This window comes from Taudactylus pleione, unplaced genomic scaffold, assembly GCF_031769625.1.
Source record: "Taudactylus pleione unplaced genomic scaffold, aTauple2 ptg000016l, whole genome shotgun sequence".
NCBI lineage: Eukaryota > Metazoa > Chordata > Amphibia > Anura > Myobatrachidae > Taudactylus > Taudactylus pleione.
Genome location: NW_028284418.1, coordinates 45,772,845 through 45,791,891, shown reverse-complemented (window position 1 = coordinate 45,791,891; position 19,047 = coordinate 45,772,845). Strand labels below are relative to the sequence as shown.

General features: G+C 40.6%; 1 protein-coding gene across 2 annotated transcripts in view; it reads left to right on the top strand.

Moving 5' to 3' along the window:
• ANXA7 (annexin A7) overlaps positions 1-19,047 on the top strand; it is a 71,283-nt gene that overhangs the window by 30,058 nt on the left and 22,178 nt on the right. Inside the window, exons 4-13 of one of the 2 annotated variants that reach the window (XM_088475865.1) lie at positions 821-1,207; positions 3,782-3,822; positions 4,433-4,450; positions 8,822-8,927; positions 9,070-9,164; positions 10,260-10,373; positions 12,428-12,598; positions 14,047-14,217; positions 15,287-15,362; positions 16,832-16,944. In XM_088475865.1, coding sequence (XP_088331991.1) covers positions 821-1,207; positions 3,782-3,822; positions 4,433-4,450; positions 8,822-8,927; positions 9,070-9,164; positions 10,260-10,373; positions 12,428-12,598; positions 14,047-14,217; positions 15,287-15,362; positions 16,832-16,944 — 1,292 coding nt within the window. The remainder of the gene's footprint in view (positions 1-820; positions 1,208-3,781; positions 3,823-4,432; positions 4,451-8,821; positions 8,928-9,069; positions 9,165-10,259; positions 10,374-12,427; positions 12,599-14,046; positions 14,218-15,286; positions 15,363-16,831; positions 16,945-19,047) is intronic. The other variant, XM_088475874.1, reaches the window with a different exon arrangement.

Sequence of the window (19,047 nt, the reverse complement as noted above, 5' to 3'; positions counted from 1 at the left end):
CCCCGATTTTCTGTTACCCTGGAGATCAGGCACAATAAAACAATTGAATCTCCCCCTCTGTTTGTTTCATGTTGGACATTTTGTCTACACTCTTAAAGCTATATGAACACACCACAAATAAGTAAACAATACAGATCCAACATAAAATAAATGTAGAATGTCTGGGCAGGTATGAATGTTCAGAAATAAACGCCTAAGGTACTGAGAGGACTATGCTGGCTGGGAAACTATAACCTAATTAAACCGCAGGATGTCTGAGACTAGTGTTGCTAAAGAGTCAGCCTACATAATACACTAGTCTAGTGAATAACACAAAATCATAATGTACTATACAAGAAAGAGGGTCACCCAACATCTAATTTCCTAACAGCTATGATTGGTTGTGATAACAGTACATTGTAAAGTGAACTTTCTTTCCTTTCGGTTTTTGATATATGAAAGCTATGTGATCAATTACACTTTAAAATGAGCATTGTATCATTATGCTCACCTCAAATATCTTGAATAGAAATTTCTATTCACTCTGCAGTGTTTCAAGTTTTGTCTTTATTTTGCAATTCTTCCTCCACATTTGACGCATATGAGGCATTATTACTAAACTGTTGGTGGAATATCAGAGCAAATGTCATTCCTTTGCACTAATGTCACAAGGTTAAGGTGTAGGTTTGAAGAATGTTAATTATTTAGCTGATGCTGACCCATTTGTACAGTATAATGGCATACTGTGTCTTTTCTTTGTATGTTTGGGGAGGGGGGGGGGTATATACTTTCTAGTGCAATTAAAACAAAGCTAAACTTTTTTTTTTTTTTTTTTCTCCAGCCCCTGGATACGGAGCTCCTGGTCAAGGGGCAGGATATGGAGCTCCTCCTGGTGGCCCAGGCTATGGAGCACCTTCTGGAGTTTATGGTTATGGAGCTCCAGCAGGTGGGGGATACGGGGCACCTGCAGCTGGTGGATATGGTGTCCCTCCAGGCGGAGCACCTGCGGCAGGTGGATATGGTGTCCCTCCAGGTGGTGCACCTGCGGCAGGTGGATATGGTGTCCCTCCAGGTGGTGCACCTGCGGCAGGTGGATATGGTGTCCCTCCAGGCGGTGCACCTGCGGCAGGTGGATATGGTGCTCCTGCGGGCGGTGTGCCAGGTTATGGAGGTTTCCAGCAGCCTTCCCCTCAAAGCTATGGAGGAGGAGGACCAGGCCAAGCACCAGGTTAGTGGACTGTAATAAGACCTTAATCCAGTGGTTCCTAAACGCTGTCCTCAAGGCACTAAAACAGTCCAGGTTTTAAGGCTATCCATGCTTAAGCACAGGTGACTTTATACCTCAGTCTGTTTGATTAAAACATCTGTACACAAGCATGGATATATTCAAAACCTGGACTATTAGTGTGCCTTGAGGACCGAGTTTGTGGGAACCCTGCCTCTAACCCCACAGCAGCAAACAAATATAAAGGTAAATGTTACTGTTATATAATACAGGTTGAGTCTCCCATATCCAAATATTCCGAAATACGGATTTTTTTTTTGCTTGACTGAGATAATGAAACCTTTTGATTTTTGATGGTTCAATGTACACAAACTTTATCTAAGGCACAAATTATTAAATATAAAGTATAAAGTTACCTTCAGGCTGTGTATAAGGGCTATATGTAACATAACTGAATTTCATTTCTGTACACAAACTGTGTTTGAGCCACAAAATTATTGAAAATATTGTATAAAATGACCTGCAGGCTGTGTGTATAAGGTGTATATAACACATAAATGCACTCTGTGTGTATATTGGGGTCCTTTGCCGGTAGACATTTTAGGACAGCCTGGAACCATCAGATATCGTGGCCATACACTGTGAGATGTCACGCAGTGTATTGCCACACTGTATCTAGGTTTCTGCCCTGGGAAGGAATCATTTCTTCGTTCCTCTCCTGTGAAGGAACAGGAAAAAATATCGAGGCTGCCAGATGCAGCTGACCAATGATCAGGTCACCCACCCTTCTACCATACTCAAATATGCCGGGAGTTAACTGGTTGTGCCACCATCTGTATAATGCAATCTTATTGTATAGGACTGCCGACCAATCGCTTGTAATTATTAACCTAGGGTTAAACATTTGATTTGGCTACACAGAGACGTGTCATGTTTAGTAATACATTTGTTTTGTTCAGTCTTGCCAGATCACTTTTCTCATAGCCAGGTTAACAAGTAAGCTTTTGGCACCCAGTAATATCCAACAAATGACAGTCAGGATGCAGATTCTGTATGCCTGGTCTTCAGCATGTAAGATTGTTGCCACTTGTATTTAGTGAACACTGCACAAAATAGCTTTTAGGTTGGGTTACCCCTTAAACCGGGTACACACTAGACCAAAGGTTCCCAAACGCCGTCCTCAAGGCACCCTAACAGTTCAGGTTTTACAGATATCCATGGCTGAGTATAGGTGGTTAAATTAAATTGACTGAGGCACTGATTAAGTCACCTGTGATCAAACATGTATAGCCTTAAAACCTGGACTGTTAGGGTGCCTTGAGTACAGAGTTTGGGAACATCTGCACTAGACAATATGTTGTCCACATCAATCAGCTGCACCGTTGTCAGTGGGGGCCATGCTGCTGAATTCAGCATATGGCCCCTGCTGACGTTCCATTGCTGCTGGCATTTGCATGCACTTGCAAATGCCGCGACCCGCCGCGGATGACATCGTGCTTGGTGTACCCAGTATTAGGTAATATACTATGAAATTGAGAAGGGAAGCAGCTCATCTATTGTGAAATATTTGTGTCAAAATTAGACCTTCCACAAAGTGGTATCCAATCAGCTAGTCAATGGCATGGTTGTTATGTCGATATGGTGTTGATTTTTAGGGTTTGGGCTAAAAGCAATAAAGTTGACATATTATGCACATTGACATAATTTCATGTTGGCATATTGGTTATGGACCTAATTGCCATGTCGACATTCTAAATTTGACTTTCTGAATGTCGATTAGACGTTACAATCTGAAACGTATTGGGTTTGGTATAACATCCTCTAGAAACCTGTCCATGGCAGTACAGACAGTGTAATGGTTAGCCTTACTGCCTCACAGCAATGAGGTAATGGGTTAAATTCCCACCATGGCCCTAACTGTGTGGAGTTTGTGTATTCTCCCTGTGCTTACGTGGGTTTCCTCCAGGTGCCCCGATTTCCTCCCACACTCCAAAAATATACTGGTAGGTTAATTGGTTCCCCACAAAAATTAACACGTGTGTGTGTGTGTGTGTGTGTGTGTGTGTGTGTGTGTGTGTTCACCCATGTGATAGGGAATATAGATTGTAAGCTCCACTGGGGCAGGGACTGATGTGAACGGCCAAATATTCTCTCTGTAAAGCATTGCGGAATATGTGTGCGCTATATAAATAACTGATAATAATAAAAGCTCATAGTAATAGTTTATTTTCCTTTTTTTTTTTTTTTTTTTTGATCTCTCCTTGTCCTGGATGTTTTAAAGCTTAGGAAATAGTCTTGAATAATATGTATTATTCCCTATGAATGCTTTAGCATACATGTTACTTGTCATAAAGATATTAGGAAGGTCTATGTTTATTTGCTTGATCTTCTATGTAGAAATATTTAAATGTACATAATTTTGTACTTTAAATTTCAACGGGTCTCTCCATTGACAACCCTGTAATAACTGCATAAAGTACTTGGAAGACCTAAAATGAAAGCAGCTTTATTTCTACATCTGTTGTGTACATGAGAATGTAGTCCATTAGCGTGACAAGTTTTTGTGTTCCTGACTAGGTGGATATCCGTCAGGGCCAGCACCCGGACAGTCACCTGCGGTATGTATTTCTCTAAAGCTGAGATTATCAGGCCAAAGCAATTTATCAATATTCAATGGAATATTAGTACCCTGTTTGACACCACTCTGAAAGATGACTTCTAAAGTTACTCCTACAGAAGAAGTCCTAATCTGCAAGCAGTGTTCAATACTTTCCTTTACCTGGCTTAAAGTATATAGAAATATTCTAAAATCTTTGTGTAATACACTGCAAAGTATAGCTCTGTATTAGGTTCTTGTATTTTATGGTGGAAATGGTGACTTTTAACATTCTGCCCTGATAAGATTCTGCTGAATACTGAGAGGTAAATTTACTAAAGTGAGAATGTTTAGAAGTGAAGATGTTGCCCATAACAACCAATCAGATTCTAGCTATTTATCTTCTAGAAGGTACTAGTTAAATGTTAAGTAGAATCTGATTGGTTGCTATGGTTGCATCTCCACTTCTAAAAACTCACTTTAGTAAATATACCCCTGAGATTCTACCACACATGGAGAACATTGAATTGGCTCTATCGGTACACAATGTATATTTATATTTATATATTTTCCTGTATAATTGTTTTCCATAGCTTAGTATATTTACAGTGAATAACTTTTTTTTGTTATAGGTTAGTGTGCAATATCAGGTATGTTGTGCATTGCAGATAATTGCTTGCAATATTTAGGCTAGTGCATGCGTTTTTCGTCACAGAAGAGCGGCTGCATCACATGTACTTACATTTTTATGGGAAGCATTTTGAGTGTTCCCATACTACATGGTAATATTATGTTAGCGGATCATTTTACAGCCTTCGTTTTGTTACCTCTAAATGCAGTTTTCATTGGTAAAAAATGCTACTTTGCACACTTTTTTTTTTTTTTCAATTTAAATTGCTGTAAGTGCAGTGCTGTGTAAATCTAATATGAATTTAGCAAAAATGTTTTATTTATTGCTGCCCCTAATTTTCCCTTATATCTCCTTCATTGTGCTCCTAATTGCACTATGCTAGTTTGTCCTTTTGGAGCAAGGTGATTGCATGGGTGTGTGCATTGTGTTGTGTGTTCTTTCTTTCATTTTATATTGCTGCATGTATGTATGACCAAAATCTCCCATATTCAATACTTGGCAAAAGAGCTGTTTTCTGAGTTGGAAGCAAAGAAAGCAAGTAACCATGTTGCACTGCATTTGGGGCAGATTTACAATGTTCAGAAACATAGATTCCAGTGGAGCGTGTCCGAACTGAAATATCAAAATCAATCAAATCTAATTTGTCACATTCACATAAAATGCATCAGTGAAAGTAAAATGCAAGATACTCAGTCAGCAATTACATAACATCATTTAAAATATTTAAATTAACTATGGCAGCAGGGAAAAACCTATTCCGCATCCTACTAGTACGGCACTTGAGACATCTAAAACGCTTCCCAGAAGGCAAAAGTGAGAATAGAGAGTGACAAGGATGGCTATGGTCAACAATCATCTTGTAAGCTTTAGAAGCACACCTTTTAACATAAATGTCCTCTAGCCTAGGTAAGGACTGACCAATAATTCTTTCAGCTGCCCTGATCACTCTAGTCAGCGATCTCTGGGGGTCATTCAGACCTGCTCGCGAGCGCAGGACGCTCGCAAGCGGGTTGATGTTGCCCCAATGAGGGAGCTCCGTCGTGCGCATGCGCGAGACCCGGATAGCTACGGGCTCTCCGTCGCTCCGGGTCTCGCACCAAAGGGGGCGTGCTGTTGATGTTGATTGACAGCACGCCCCCTCTGGTGGGCGTGGCTGCCAGACGGAGGCGTTTCCATGGGAACGCCTACCGTCTGAAGCCGGCCCCACTGACATCACTAGTGATGTCAGTGGGAGTGATTTTGGCTCTGATAGAGCCAAAATCACTCCAGGGCTTGCGGAAGCGAGACTCTACCGCAGGGTCTCCGTCGCAGGCCCGATGATCGCAATGGTCTTGACCATCGCGACCATCATCTTGGACGCTCGCATAAGCTGCGGGTGGTAACCCACAGCTATGCGAGCGTCCAGGAGGACGCTCTTTTCATGGAGGAGGGCCGTGATTCAGAGCGAGCGCTCTGGTCAGAGCGTTCGGCTCTGAATCAGGCCCTCTGCTCCAAACATGTGGAGTTCCCGTACCAAACAGTAATTGAATAAGTTAAAAGGTTCTCAATTATACCACGGTAAAAATTTACCAGCAACGGCCTAGGTAATCCACATCCTTTTAATTTCCTAAGGAAATACAGGTGTTGCTGAGCCTTTCCTACCACTAAAGAAACATGCAACGAACATATAAATGACAGTACAAAAATAAAGCTGTCCAGCAGTTGTGGGCTACATGCAAAAGCAGTCAGTATTTACCCTGCATGCAAAAATAAATATTTATACCCCTTGCAATGCAATATGGTTTGTTCCACAAACAAAGTTACTTGCTTTTGTTTGCTCCCAACTCAGAATCAGCCTTTTTTTTTTGTTTTGTTTTTTCTTTTTGTTTTTTTGTGTAACCACTTGTGTGATATGGTCTCATCAGATGTGACCATGCCAGGCTAGGCTTTCCCTGACATGGTCACATCTGATGCGACCAGCCAAACCTTCAATGGGTGGCTGCATGAAGATCATTTTTTAGCAGCTGCCAAACTCTGGGACCTCCCGGCTCCCCTGATGGCAGCCGCCGGGTCAGTGAAGCCAGCGCTGGCCCCAGTCAGCATAAATACCTGGCAGCTGCAGACAGGAGGAGCTACCGCCAGGGAAACCCAAGCAGAGCCCCGACACCTGGTGTCTGCACCGATCATCGATGCATATTGATTGCCCTATACATTGAGAAAAATCTATATTTCTAGACTTGAAAAAAAAAAAAAATTTTTTTTTTTTTTCAAATCTAAAATCATAGATACATTTTGAAATGTTTGCGTTTGACCGAATTCAGTCATAAGAAAATTTCTGAGCGGTTTGTGGAAATATTAGCTAGTTAAATATAGATGGTGCCATCTATTTTTTATTTTTTATCATTAATTTAAATTATTTTGGTTAATGCTGCCTTTTATAGTATTTATTAATAAGCAGTCAAACTGTTTATAATGGTTGAAGGCAGGCTCTTCTCTGCGAAACATCTAACAGCTTATCTCATTAAAGATTTCTGTAACGAACCAAACTGTCTCCTGAGTTCCACATCAATAGTTGTTGGTGTTGGATGTCTTCGCTACATGACTTCTGCGATTATGCCCAGCCTTGCGCTAGCACAAAGATGTTGAAACGGTGCAGAGTCCCGAAATCCCTGAAAACAACTTTCGGGAGAGCTCTCATGCACCCTGCCCAATCTATTGGGGATCTTTTACAAGAAGCATGTCTCTGTTTAGAATAGTTTGCCAAATTGTTTGATATAAACTAAAGCAAAAAAAAATAAAAACAATCATCTATTTTGCCCCTAAAGACAAAAGTAATTCACGCAGTTGATATTCTTCTGGGAGTCTGCCTTTGGACATCTACAGATGTGTCCACATACATCTATCCTCCATGCACTACAAGTCGCGCCACACAACGCGGGAGCTCCGTGTGCCTCTGTAGTACCGAGCTGCTTCAATGCAACTTTTTACCCTTAAATGCGTCTTATTCACACAGTGATGTGAATAGTTAGCACAAGCAGCTTCTGCTGATTAAAATGATATGCAGCATGAATATGTTCTCTGTGCGTCTGCGGTGATATCTGCATGTGAAACGCTACGTTACTACAGTATTACAGGTGCTGACAGTAACATCTGTATGTGAAATGCTGCGTTAGTGTCAGCTGCTGTAATACTGTTATGTAGCGTTTCACATGTAGATACCGCCGCAGATCCACAGAGAACATAGGCATGCTGCATATAATTTTAATCAGCAGGAGCTGCTTTTGCTAACTATTTGCATCACTGTGAATAAGACGCATTTAAGTGTAAAAAGTTGCGCAAAGACGCGTGGAGCTACCGAGTCACGCCACGACATGGCACGATTAGAAGGGCTGTTTAACGCGCTAGGAGGCTAGATGTATGAGGACACATCTGTAAACCCCATTTCTGCCAAAATGCTGGGTCCGACCTGGGTTTTCGAGCACTGTTCCAGCTGGTATCAGAGCCAGTTTCCCCGCTTACACTGGACCTGGGTCTGCCCTGCATGCCACCCCCCCTTGAGACGAGCCTCTGCATCTACAGCCAATCTGAGGCTTTTAAAGTTACCCTGGGTTGCACCGTTCACACCGCAACGTTACCTGGGTCCTTCCTGGGTTCAACCTTGGCAGCTACCAGGGTCGGATAGCAAGGTAACTCGATACGGATTATTTTAAGCCCCTTTTACACCAAAAGTCGACCCAGGTAGGCGCGGCAATAACACAAGTTATTTGTTCAGTGGAAAAGGGGTATTTGGTCTTCTCTGGACTTTACAGAGTTTCCTGTGAAGTGAACAGATGCCAAAATTGGATGGATCTTTTAGTCTTCTTAATTCAGTCTGTCCACTCCTGGAAATTTAGGTCTGAGCTACTTTCACAATGTCTAGTCTATTGCTCGCATTCTACAAGTTTATAACCATTGCTGTACAATAATCATCCACACGTTACGAATTGCTGAAGAGTAGCATAGAGGCACTTTATTATGCGGTGTGTCCTGCGTAAAATTGCTCACCATGTGGTATGGACTCGGGGATATATTTTCTAAAGATGTGGCGATTTTTTGTTCAAAGCTATCAACACTCAGCAACTTTGAATGTTTGCTTTAAAAGGGCAATAGTAATACAGGCAAAACAAGTCAGATTGATTACTATTGCACCATTTAAAACTGAGCTTTACTAAATATATCCCTTGTGATTGTTTTGGTTTCTGTGATTTGTATTTCTGTAATGTCCCCTCCCATTTCATAAATTGGGAATTCATCATGGCCATTATAAACCCTAAAAGATGTATTGGGGAGGGGGGGACATTAATTTCAAAGCAAACCATTGTATTCTGTACATTTCTACTATTATTTCATCTTGTGTAATTTTATTTTACAGCCTTATGCAGCAGCAATGACAGCCACTCAGGGCACCATCAGAGCTGCCGCAAACTTTGATGCGCTGGGGGATGCAGAAAAGCTCAGAAAGGCAATGAAGGGGTTTGGTACGAAATATATTTTTTTGCTCTTCTTTTCCAGAATCTCTTATTTTGTGCTTTGTCTGCTTTTATCATTTCTGGATGTGTCACTAGTACACATGAAGCAGAAATCTTATTCATTCATTTTTTTTTATAAATCTAATTACAGGAACTGATGAACAAACAATCATTGATGTGGTTTCTAATCGTTCTAATGACCAGAGACAAAAAATAAAGGCAGCATTCAAAACTGCTTATGGAAAGGTAATTAGTTTCTGTAGATGCATATTGGTGATAGCACTGGGTAACTGTAGTAATGATCGGGGGAGATTAATCTAACCCTCCAATGAGGACAAGAGGAGAAGTTAATCATAGCGACATCCCCTTTTAAGTACATTCTATAAAATAATAGATGGCCTCGCATAGCCTCTATTTAGTGTTTACAGTTCAATTGTGCATTCTGATCCCATTTTCTTTGATTCACACAGCTGTACTTGAAAATAAGACCTGTGTCTATGCATATGGAACCTTCATAATTGTTCCTGTTTTAAAATGTTCTCTTTCGCATTGTGTACATATTGTGTAATGTTACACACATGCCTAGTATGGAACCTCATAACCTGAACAAAGGGTGATGTTTTGCACGGGGCCTTGATTACTAATCCTGTGTACACTTTACATGATGTGTACCCAGCACGACATCGCTAGCGACGGGATCTGGCAAGTGCATACACTTACCGATGCCTCGTCTGATGGGGGAGCTACGGGTCATGCTGTATTCTGCTGCATGGCATCGTTGGCGATATTCCCCGCCGGGCTTGCAGCCGTATTAAGGGTACACATTAGATGTACGTGACACGTTGCGCCAATTCACGGGATTGGACAACATATTATCTAGTGTGTACCCATCTTACCCGATCTTGCTTTTGAAGGTACGGTTGGTTCTAGCGCAACAAATAGAAAAATCTTTATATATATATATTATATTTCTCCAAATATTAACTAAAATTTAAGAGCGTTCAGCAACTGACATAAAGTCAATGGCTATTCAGAATATTGCTTAATGCAGTGTTACACTTTCAAACCTCTGCACTCTTGAACATGACTCGCTGTTACGTACGCTTGCATGTTGAAAGCAATAATGTAGAATAGAAATTTGCAAACTGATCTTCCTGAAAACAGTTGAAGCCATGACCACCTTGTATATAATCTACTTTTTATACTGATCAGTTGATGCTTTCATTCTGAATGTGAGTTGCCTAGAGAGCAGGGACTGCAGACCTTTTCAGTATGTTGACTTGATAGAAGTGGTAAATGGTTTTTAAGTGTGTTTGACTGATTCTTTTGTTTTGTTTATAGGATATCATTAAAGATTTGAAGTCTGAATTAAGTGGGAATGTTGAAGAACTGATCATCGCACTGTTTATGCCACCAACCTATTATGATGCTTGGAGTTTGTATAATGCCATGAAGGTAATATTAAAAATTACAGTACCAAGCAAATCCTTGGGAAGATTTAAGGGCCCCATACACCTGAGCTGCAATTCCCCATTCTGCCAACCCGATAAGTCTTGAATCCTTTTGGCAGATCAGGGAAAATCAACAAGTTAAAAAGCCCTGACTGCCCGATTCCGACCATTTTCGGATTAGGGAATCGAGATTTTTCAACTTGTTGAATATCCTCAGCCCCAACATCAGCAGAACAGGGAATTGCGCCAATCAGTATGTATGTATCAACTGCCTAATAACACCATGAAAGACAACAATGTGTACACAACAAGTATGAGGAATGCTTAAAATCTGTTACAAAATTATGATTTGCGCATGCCGAGAAGATTGGCAAGGTCAGTCTGGCACCAAGGAATGCATGCAATAAACTGCGTCGCCCCATGTTATGATAGTCTCTCCATGAAAATGCTGCTATATGAATATTATGATTTTATTATATTGACTTATTTTGTGTAGTTTATTCTTTACACATTTTTTTTTTTAATTGAGTAATTTTTTTTTATTAAAAATTTACATTTTACAGAAAAGAAAAATGCAATATATAAATCCTGACCAAAATAAAATATAGTGATAAAATACATGCAGATATGCCATGGTGCATTACTTTGGGTACTCTGTAGAAAAATTATTGTATTGGAATACAAATAATAAAAATTAAACCTAATAAACATCAAAACATATCAATACAAATTATAGAATTGTTCAAATAATACATTCATAGAAAAAAAACTGCTAATAATAATAGAGTAAGATATAGCTCTACATCGGTCTACATTATTAAATCAATTCCTTCTTCCAAAATAGAATATATTCCATAAACTTATTAATACCATAACAATATAATGGCATATGCCACCAAAGGAAAAATAAAATAAATGAATACACCTATAATAAATACAAACACCACTATACAGATATAAAGAATCTACAGAGGTTATACATGCTCAAAAAAAAACCTCAGTGGATCCACCTCTTCCCCCATTAGAAATATTATTCCAATTAGCATAAAACTTCCATTAGAATAACATACTACAATATCCCAGGGGCCAGCGTAAGTTGCGCAGTATAAATCAGTTCTGAGATGGCGCTCGTGCATAATTTGAGTCTCGGCTTTATGACCTATAAATACATATTTCTCATGTTCAACAGTGATATGAAACAAGGACAGCCAGGCATTATAATCTGGACCTGTAGAGGCCATCTACGTCCGTGCTATACAGACCTTAGCTAACGTACACATGTTAACAATATATTACTTAGGATATCTATCCAGTACTTCTTCTTTTACATGTTTTTAATTGTAGCCGACTCTATGCCAATACTTATCTCCTATATTAAGTATTGATCGCCACGTCCAATTGCACTGTGAATTTACTCCTGAAGCTCTTTGCCATTCATTTGATCGTTTTGCAAACCTGCATCCCTAATGTTCCTGGTGATTTATGGGCTATATGTAGTGACATGTCCAACTTTTTACAGGTGAAGGTGCATTCTGAAAAATGGCAACTCCTAATGTGAGTGGTTGGGTACGGGATGCCCGGCGTTTAGGATCTCGGTGGTCAGAATCTCGACTCCGGTATCCCGACAGGGTTAGAATACTGACCCTTCCCCTCTCAACTGTAACCCTCCCTCCCTCCCTAGTGCCTAAACCCTAACCCTTCTCTTTTAGTGCCTACCTCTAACCACTAATCCTCCCTCCAACATTTCGGGATTCTGGAGTCTGCATTCTGAACGCTGGAATCCCAGTGGTTGGGATATTGACCGCATCCTAACTCATTGACTCCCCACAGCTGACCAAAGTCAGATAATGATACGAGGCATCTAAAGTGACAATGTATAAATGAATTTGCTATAACAAGAATTGGGAAAAACGTGCATCAATGATCAAATAAAATACTTGGGTGTGGAATATTACATGCCAGCTCAAAGATACAGAAGATGATGTGAGCAGGAATATTACAGTACATGGTGTCCATATATATATTAGGCCCTTTAATCTGTATCCCTTTTTTTTGTAGGGGGCAGGAACACAAGAACGAGTGCTTATTGAGATCCTGTGCACAAGGACAAACAGTGAGATTAAGAGCATTGTTGCACTTTACAAGTCAGAATTTGGGCGAGACATTGAGAAGGACATCCGATCTGACACTTCTGGTCACTTCGAGAGGCTTCTTGTGTCTATGTGCCAGGTAAGCTGAGCAGTTCTCATGTTTGTTATAAAGACGACAACTAACCGTTTCTGAGCGGTAAGCAAAGTCTGACATGGAATTTGTACTCATTTTCCTTTTTGTTCAGTGCAAGGAATACATGCTAATGTGATTTTTATTTTTATTTTTTTATTATTATTAAGAACTTCATTGTCAATTGTACATGTTTGGCTTTCAACAAATGCATAGGTTGGAAAAGTTTCAATATTTGGTCCAATTCGAACTCCTAATTTTCATAGGCAAGTGAGTGGCCTAATCTGTAAAGTCTTTAATTTTATATTTCGGTTTTGAGAAGTGAAAACTTTGGGGCTAGATTTACAAAGCAGTAGTTTTCGCAAGCTGCTGCTTCTTGGCAGGTTTGACCTGGAAATTGAAAGTGGCAATATTAGTATGTGCCACAGTATGGTGTATTTTACACTTATTATTGCTACTTTAAATTTCTAGGCCAACCCCAGAGAGACGCCCGCTACTTATCAAGCAGCTTTTTGTTTTGCACCTTTACAGTACATACAGATAGTAAAACAATAGCCCTTTACCACCCTTGCAGTATGTCTACGGAATGGGTACGAAATCCTGGCAGTTGGGATGCCTGCTGTCTAATATACTGACAGCAGCATCCCAATGCTCAGGATACCCCCTATCTCCCGACCCCGTGACACCTAAACCTAATACCCCCCCTTCCCCTGCACGTCCTAACCAGCCCCGCTATACTTATATTCAGCATCCCGGCTATGGGGAATCTGGCATCAGGATGTCACCTCCTGTTGGTATTCTGGCGCAGGTCTTCTAGAAGGGTAGTGGCATTGCGGCCCTGGGATTTCGTCAGCCGGGATGCCGCACTCTGGTATTATAACTACATCTCGTGTTTACAGCATGTTGAATGCAGCTGTAATGGTTGAGGCCTACTCATAATTTGTGTACGGATTTTGCATTTAATGGTGACTTTGTGGTGGATAAGGCAAATTGCAACAGAGACAAAATGCTGCTGTTTTACTTGGTTTGGATGAGACCTGAAACGCATAGGAAGGTGTATATTTACTAACTGGCAGTGTGTCAGAGTTCGGCAGCTTTGATTGCTAGTTTTAAAATGCCAACAGGAATCCATGCTGAACCAGCCTGATTTTTTGCATTGATTACAGTTTTAAAACTATTGGTCAAAGCTGCGTATGATTGGTGACTTTGACAAACCACTGTTAACGAATATAACCCCAAGTCTAGATACACATCTGTTAGGCTGAATCTTGGTAAAAATCCTTAAAATACAGTCATAACTGTTAACACTACATTTATTTATTTAGCATTATAGAATTTATGCAGCCAAGTATCCTGATTAAACTTCCTTACTGCATGTGACTATTATTTACCAGGTTCAAGAAATGTCAGCTAATAGTTCTTTTCCAAAAGTAAAAAGCCTTCTTGTCTTTACCCAGGGAAACCGTGATGAGAATCTCAATGTGAACATGCAACAAGCAGAGCAAGATGCTCAACGACTCTATCAAGCTGGTGAAGGAAAGCTAGGAACAGACGAGTCCTCCTTCAATCTGGTCCTGGCTAGTAGAAGCTTCCCACAGTTGAAGGCTGTAGCTGAGGCATATTCCAGGGTAAGTGATTTGTTTATGGAAGATGAGACTGACTTCAGAACATGTTAGGATACCAGTTCATTGCTTAGATCAGTGCTGCCTATTAACTTGGCTGTGCATCTAGTGGGGAGAACAGTATTTCCTGTATAATAATGTAAAAAAAAACACAACCTTCACCCAGGAGTGGCTGTAGGCCACACACACTACTTTCTTTGCCACGTCCTGATCATGGGTACCCTTTGGACAGATCTGATCTAGATTTTGCAGTCTATTTTTGTTATGAGTAATATTGGCATTTTACACACATCAACAGAAGACTAAAGAAAAATGTGTATTTGTTTTTCAATGTTCCTGTAATAGTAAAGTAATACATTTTCCCTATGTTTGCTTATGTTTCCATGTATATTTCATAAAGTTTAAAGAAGGCACCAAAATAAATCCCTACAATTTTTTAAAATGGTACAGTAAAACTGTATGTTCCAAGAAACACATGAAGCTGGATCTATGGTCTTTGTTATTGGAATCAAATGTTATTCGATTCAAGCACCTCTTTGATCCCTAACGCTCTTCTGTTAGGAAACACAACTGGGCCCACTAGAAGTATAATGTTCACTCTAGGCCTGGCACCAGGCAGGGTGCTGGACCTACAGAAAGGGCACTTCTGCACCCGCCTTCGGGGCACGTGCGCCCAAAAAGGGTGTGGCCAATGAAAAGGGGCATGTCTTTATGATGCGTCCCCTCTTCGTCACTCTTGGGGGCGTACCTGGCACTAACGGACATGCCGGACAGCCCCCAAGCGCTGCAGTCAATTTAAATGTATGTCTGGTGCATGCGCCCGATATCCACTCACCGGCGGTGACCGCTTCACTGCTGTTTTCCCCACCCGTGGGACACTCTGGCCTGCGGGAGAGCTGACGGTGCTTTCTGCTCTTTAGAGAAAGAGCAGGGTGCGGCGCCCTGCTGAAACAGCCTAGCGGGAACTCTACAAGTACACTTGCAGCCCCCTCCTGATACCTCTTTATACTTGTTGTTTATGTGACTATTCCTGTACTTGCGCTAACTTGTTCTTGGTTTTTATGTTATCTTTTAGATCTCAAAGCGGGACCTGCTTAGTACAATTGGCAGAGAATTCTCTGGGTATATAGAAGATGGATTAAAGGCCGTATGTAAGTAAATTAATTTAACGTAATGTTAGGAGCCCGCAGACTGTTTAAAATTCTTAAAGTGGCTGTAAAAAGTATTCATTCCATTTTGGAATCTTGGCTAACACCCCCTTACTCCTCTGGTTTTTAAATTGCGAAATAAAATTGGATTTTTGGGGGGAATTATTAGACTCCCACTTGTCTCTGTACTTTGTGAAAAACAGAGGAAGGTTAAGTGGCCGCCATCGCCTAAATACTAGACATTGGTGCAAGTTTAAAACTGCATAATCCCAAAACAGCTATTGCCAGCATGAAGTATTGAGGTACAAGTATAAATGCTATGGGGATGCTTATCTAGGGACTAGAAATAGTTTTTTTTACAAAATCTAAGCAGTTTACCTATATGTATATTTCCAGTACTCTTCCCTGTGTAAGTGGCTTCATTGTTTTGCTGCTGTCCTCCCCCCTTCTACATCTTCTGTTGAACAGACGGGTGCGCCATACCATTTATTGATATGTCTTCCTGGTGTCCCTGGTACAATATGGATCCTTAAACGTGATTCAGCAAGGGCACTAAACTGAATTCTGGATTTGGCACAGTCTATTTAATATTTATTTCAAAGCAGTGGGTGTTTTCATGCTTAGTAGCTTTTGAGAGAGGGGAGCAAAAACCCTTTTTAACCCCTGAGGCAGCCGGAGAAACTTGTATTCTCCGGCTGCCTCAGGTAGCTGGGACATTCACAACAAAATGAAAATGTGATGTGAACACGTGCAGGCAATAAGAACATGTGGTGAAATATATATTTTGGCTTAAGCTTACTCCTTTCCATGAAGGAGAGTTACTAACTGTTTTAGAAACAAGAATAAAAGTGGGCTACCTGGCATGTACATATTAAAATATGTACATGCCAGGTATGTTACACAATTGTACGGTTTCTTTCATATCTGTCGATTTCCTGGACAGCTAGCTCATGAAGATTTAGTGACGGATGTGTAGTTCAGTCTATACCTTACTCTGTCAGGCTCCGCATAGAGGTGCTACACTGGGCTAACTGCGTCATATGATCTACAGTCTGTACACTGTTAATGGGATTGTTCACCTAATGCAAACACTAAGTATGTGAAGGCATCTTACAGTGTGCATGCTGCAGGAGATCACCTGGTATTACATGAGTTAGCTCTGTTCTAAGCTCTGAGAGCTGGGATTGAGGCACTATGCAAAGAATGTAGGGGAAGATTTTACAGTGATTATTCACAATTTAAAGGCACGTTTGGGGGTCATTTAGTTTAGATGACCTATTTTGTGCTGAACTATAGACTTTATTGCCTATACCTTTCATGCAGAAAATTAAAATAACTGCTTTTAGAGTATTTATTCTTGACATGCTGCAAGTTATAATCTGGCTAATACTGTCATCATATCCTGAAAATCATCATTCAAGTTGTCTGCAAATTGGCTAATTCTGTTGTGTGTAATCTTTGACTCTTTACAGTGCAGTGTGCACTAAACCGTCCAGCATTTTTTGCGGAGAGAGTTTACAAGTCCATGAAGGGAGCTGGCACAGATGATTCCTCCCTGATCAGGATTATTGTAACACGCAGTGAGGTACAGTATGTATTTCCTGAATTTACAGTGTCTTATTAAAACGTCTTCTATAATCAGCACAACGTATGTAACTTTAATATAGTCAGTCATGTTTTTTCGTGTTTTATACAGTCTCTGGCTTTTATATTCATTGAATAGGTCCTGTTGTCGTCATACCCTGCATTTCAATGGGCTCTTTTTCTACTATCTTAAACACCTTATCACAGAAAATTGCTCAAACGTAGTACTTTATGTTCCTATTTGTGTACAATATGTAAATAAAATAAAATACGCATACAACAAGAAAAGGTCTTTGAAAAGTTCTCAATGACTTAAATCTTAAAAAAACCAAAAACAATGTGAATGAAACAAAACCTCTCTATTCAGTACCAGCATATTAAGCAGCAAGAAATTATAGAAAAACATGTCCTTCCCAAATGAGTTTACAATCTAGGAGGTGTGGGGAACACTGATACCTATAGTAGAAGAATAACATGTAGCTGTTACATGTTCATGATACAGGCAGCTGATACTTTGGGAACAGTGCTGATTTATAACTCTGGGTAACTGGCTATTACAGACATTATTTAAAATCAAGAGCATATAAACTGCAATAGTTTAAAGTGGCTAAAGGCAAAACGGCAATAGAGAAGTCACAATCCTACAATAACGCATAACGGACACTGAATATGCTAATAGACACCAAAGCTAATGCAAACTATAGATATGATATTGTAGACAGAATGAAAAACTCTGGATCGAAGGTCCCAAAGCAGCTCTCTTTTATAACAACCAATCAAAAATAAGTAACTTTATAGACGTAGCCAGTGTCGGAATGCAATGGTAGGCACCCTTCTGAAGTTAGGCCGTACAAAATTGAAGGGGTATGGCTGGCTACCAGAAGAGCATAAGTCAGTGATTCGTAAACTATTATGAATCACGGCGCCCTATAGTATCAGAATTTTTCCCCTGGCACCCCTGGGCCTAAAGTTTCTTTTTGAGAAATTCAGCAAAAATGTAATGTAAATTGTGCTTATGTGTCACCCTTAGGTTCAGTTATGTGGTGGTTGACAGTGCTCCCTGTTTGGGAACCACTGACATAAGTAAAATAAAACTGCACAGGTCCAGAGCCAAATTAAAAATGATGCCAAAACTGGTATTCTGGTTATAGTTTAAAACCAAGTAAGTCATTTTTACGTCCAGTCTCCAGAAGGCATAGAGATTAGAAGCTGTAGTTCTAGTCATCCTGGGCTAGCTTAGATACAGCTGTCAACATTGTAAAGTCTGAAAAGTATTGACGGTGAGGGAAAAACCCATTTTTAGTCCCGTTACATTATGGAGCCAGCGTCTACTGCATTTTTTTTTTTTTTTTTTTGTGATTCTGGGGTATCTACACTTTTCAAAGGAGCATGCAGGCTCAACTGTCTCAAAATTCAATGGCTAAGTGTTGCTGCCTATACTACACCACCTCGCCCATCGCAGAGCATTGCAGTCCCTGCTGTACTATACATAGAGCTTCGCAATGACTTCCATATATTACGAGAGCATCACAGTGTCCATCATATAATGCAGAGAACATCAGTGATGCCCAAGTAATGCAGAGACCATCAGTGACCCACATATAGAAACAGATAATATGAATACACACACACACTAATACACCCCCGCTACAGATGTTAAGACAGCCTCCCACCTTCCCCTTATTGTGTAAATATACCCCCCACCCCCCTCTCCTAGCTAGCATTAAAACATTTTTCTCCTTTATCCACTGGACACTGGAGCTCAAGACAGTGGGGTATAGATGGTGGTAGAGTAGAGCCTGGCACTTTAAATAATATAGAAGTGTCTGGCTCCTCCCCTCTCTATGCCCCATCAGCCCCAGTTTAGATCATGTGCCCGAGAGAGCCGGTAGCACATCAGGCTGTCTCCAGCTTTTTCATATGTTTGTTTATTTTTATTAAACAAGCACGAGGACACGCAGACTGCTTGCTGTGACAGTCTGCCTGCTACAGGGCAGCCACCAGGAAGGGTACTGCCACAGCTATTACAGCTTGTGTCTGGTGACCCTGAAGAGGGGGACCACAATGGCGTCATCGAACCCTGCGAGGACCCGTCACAGCCGAC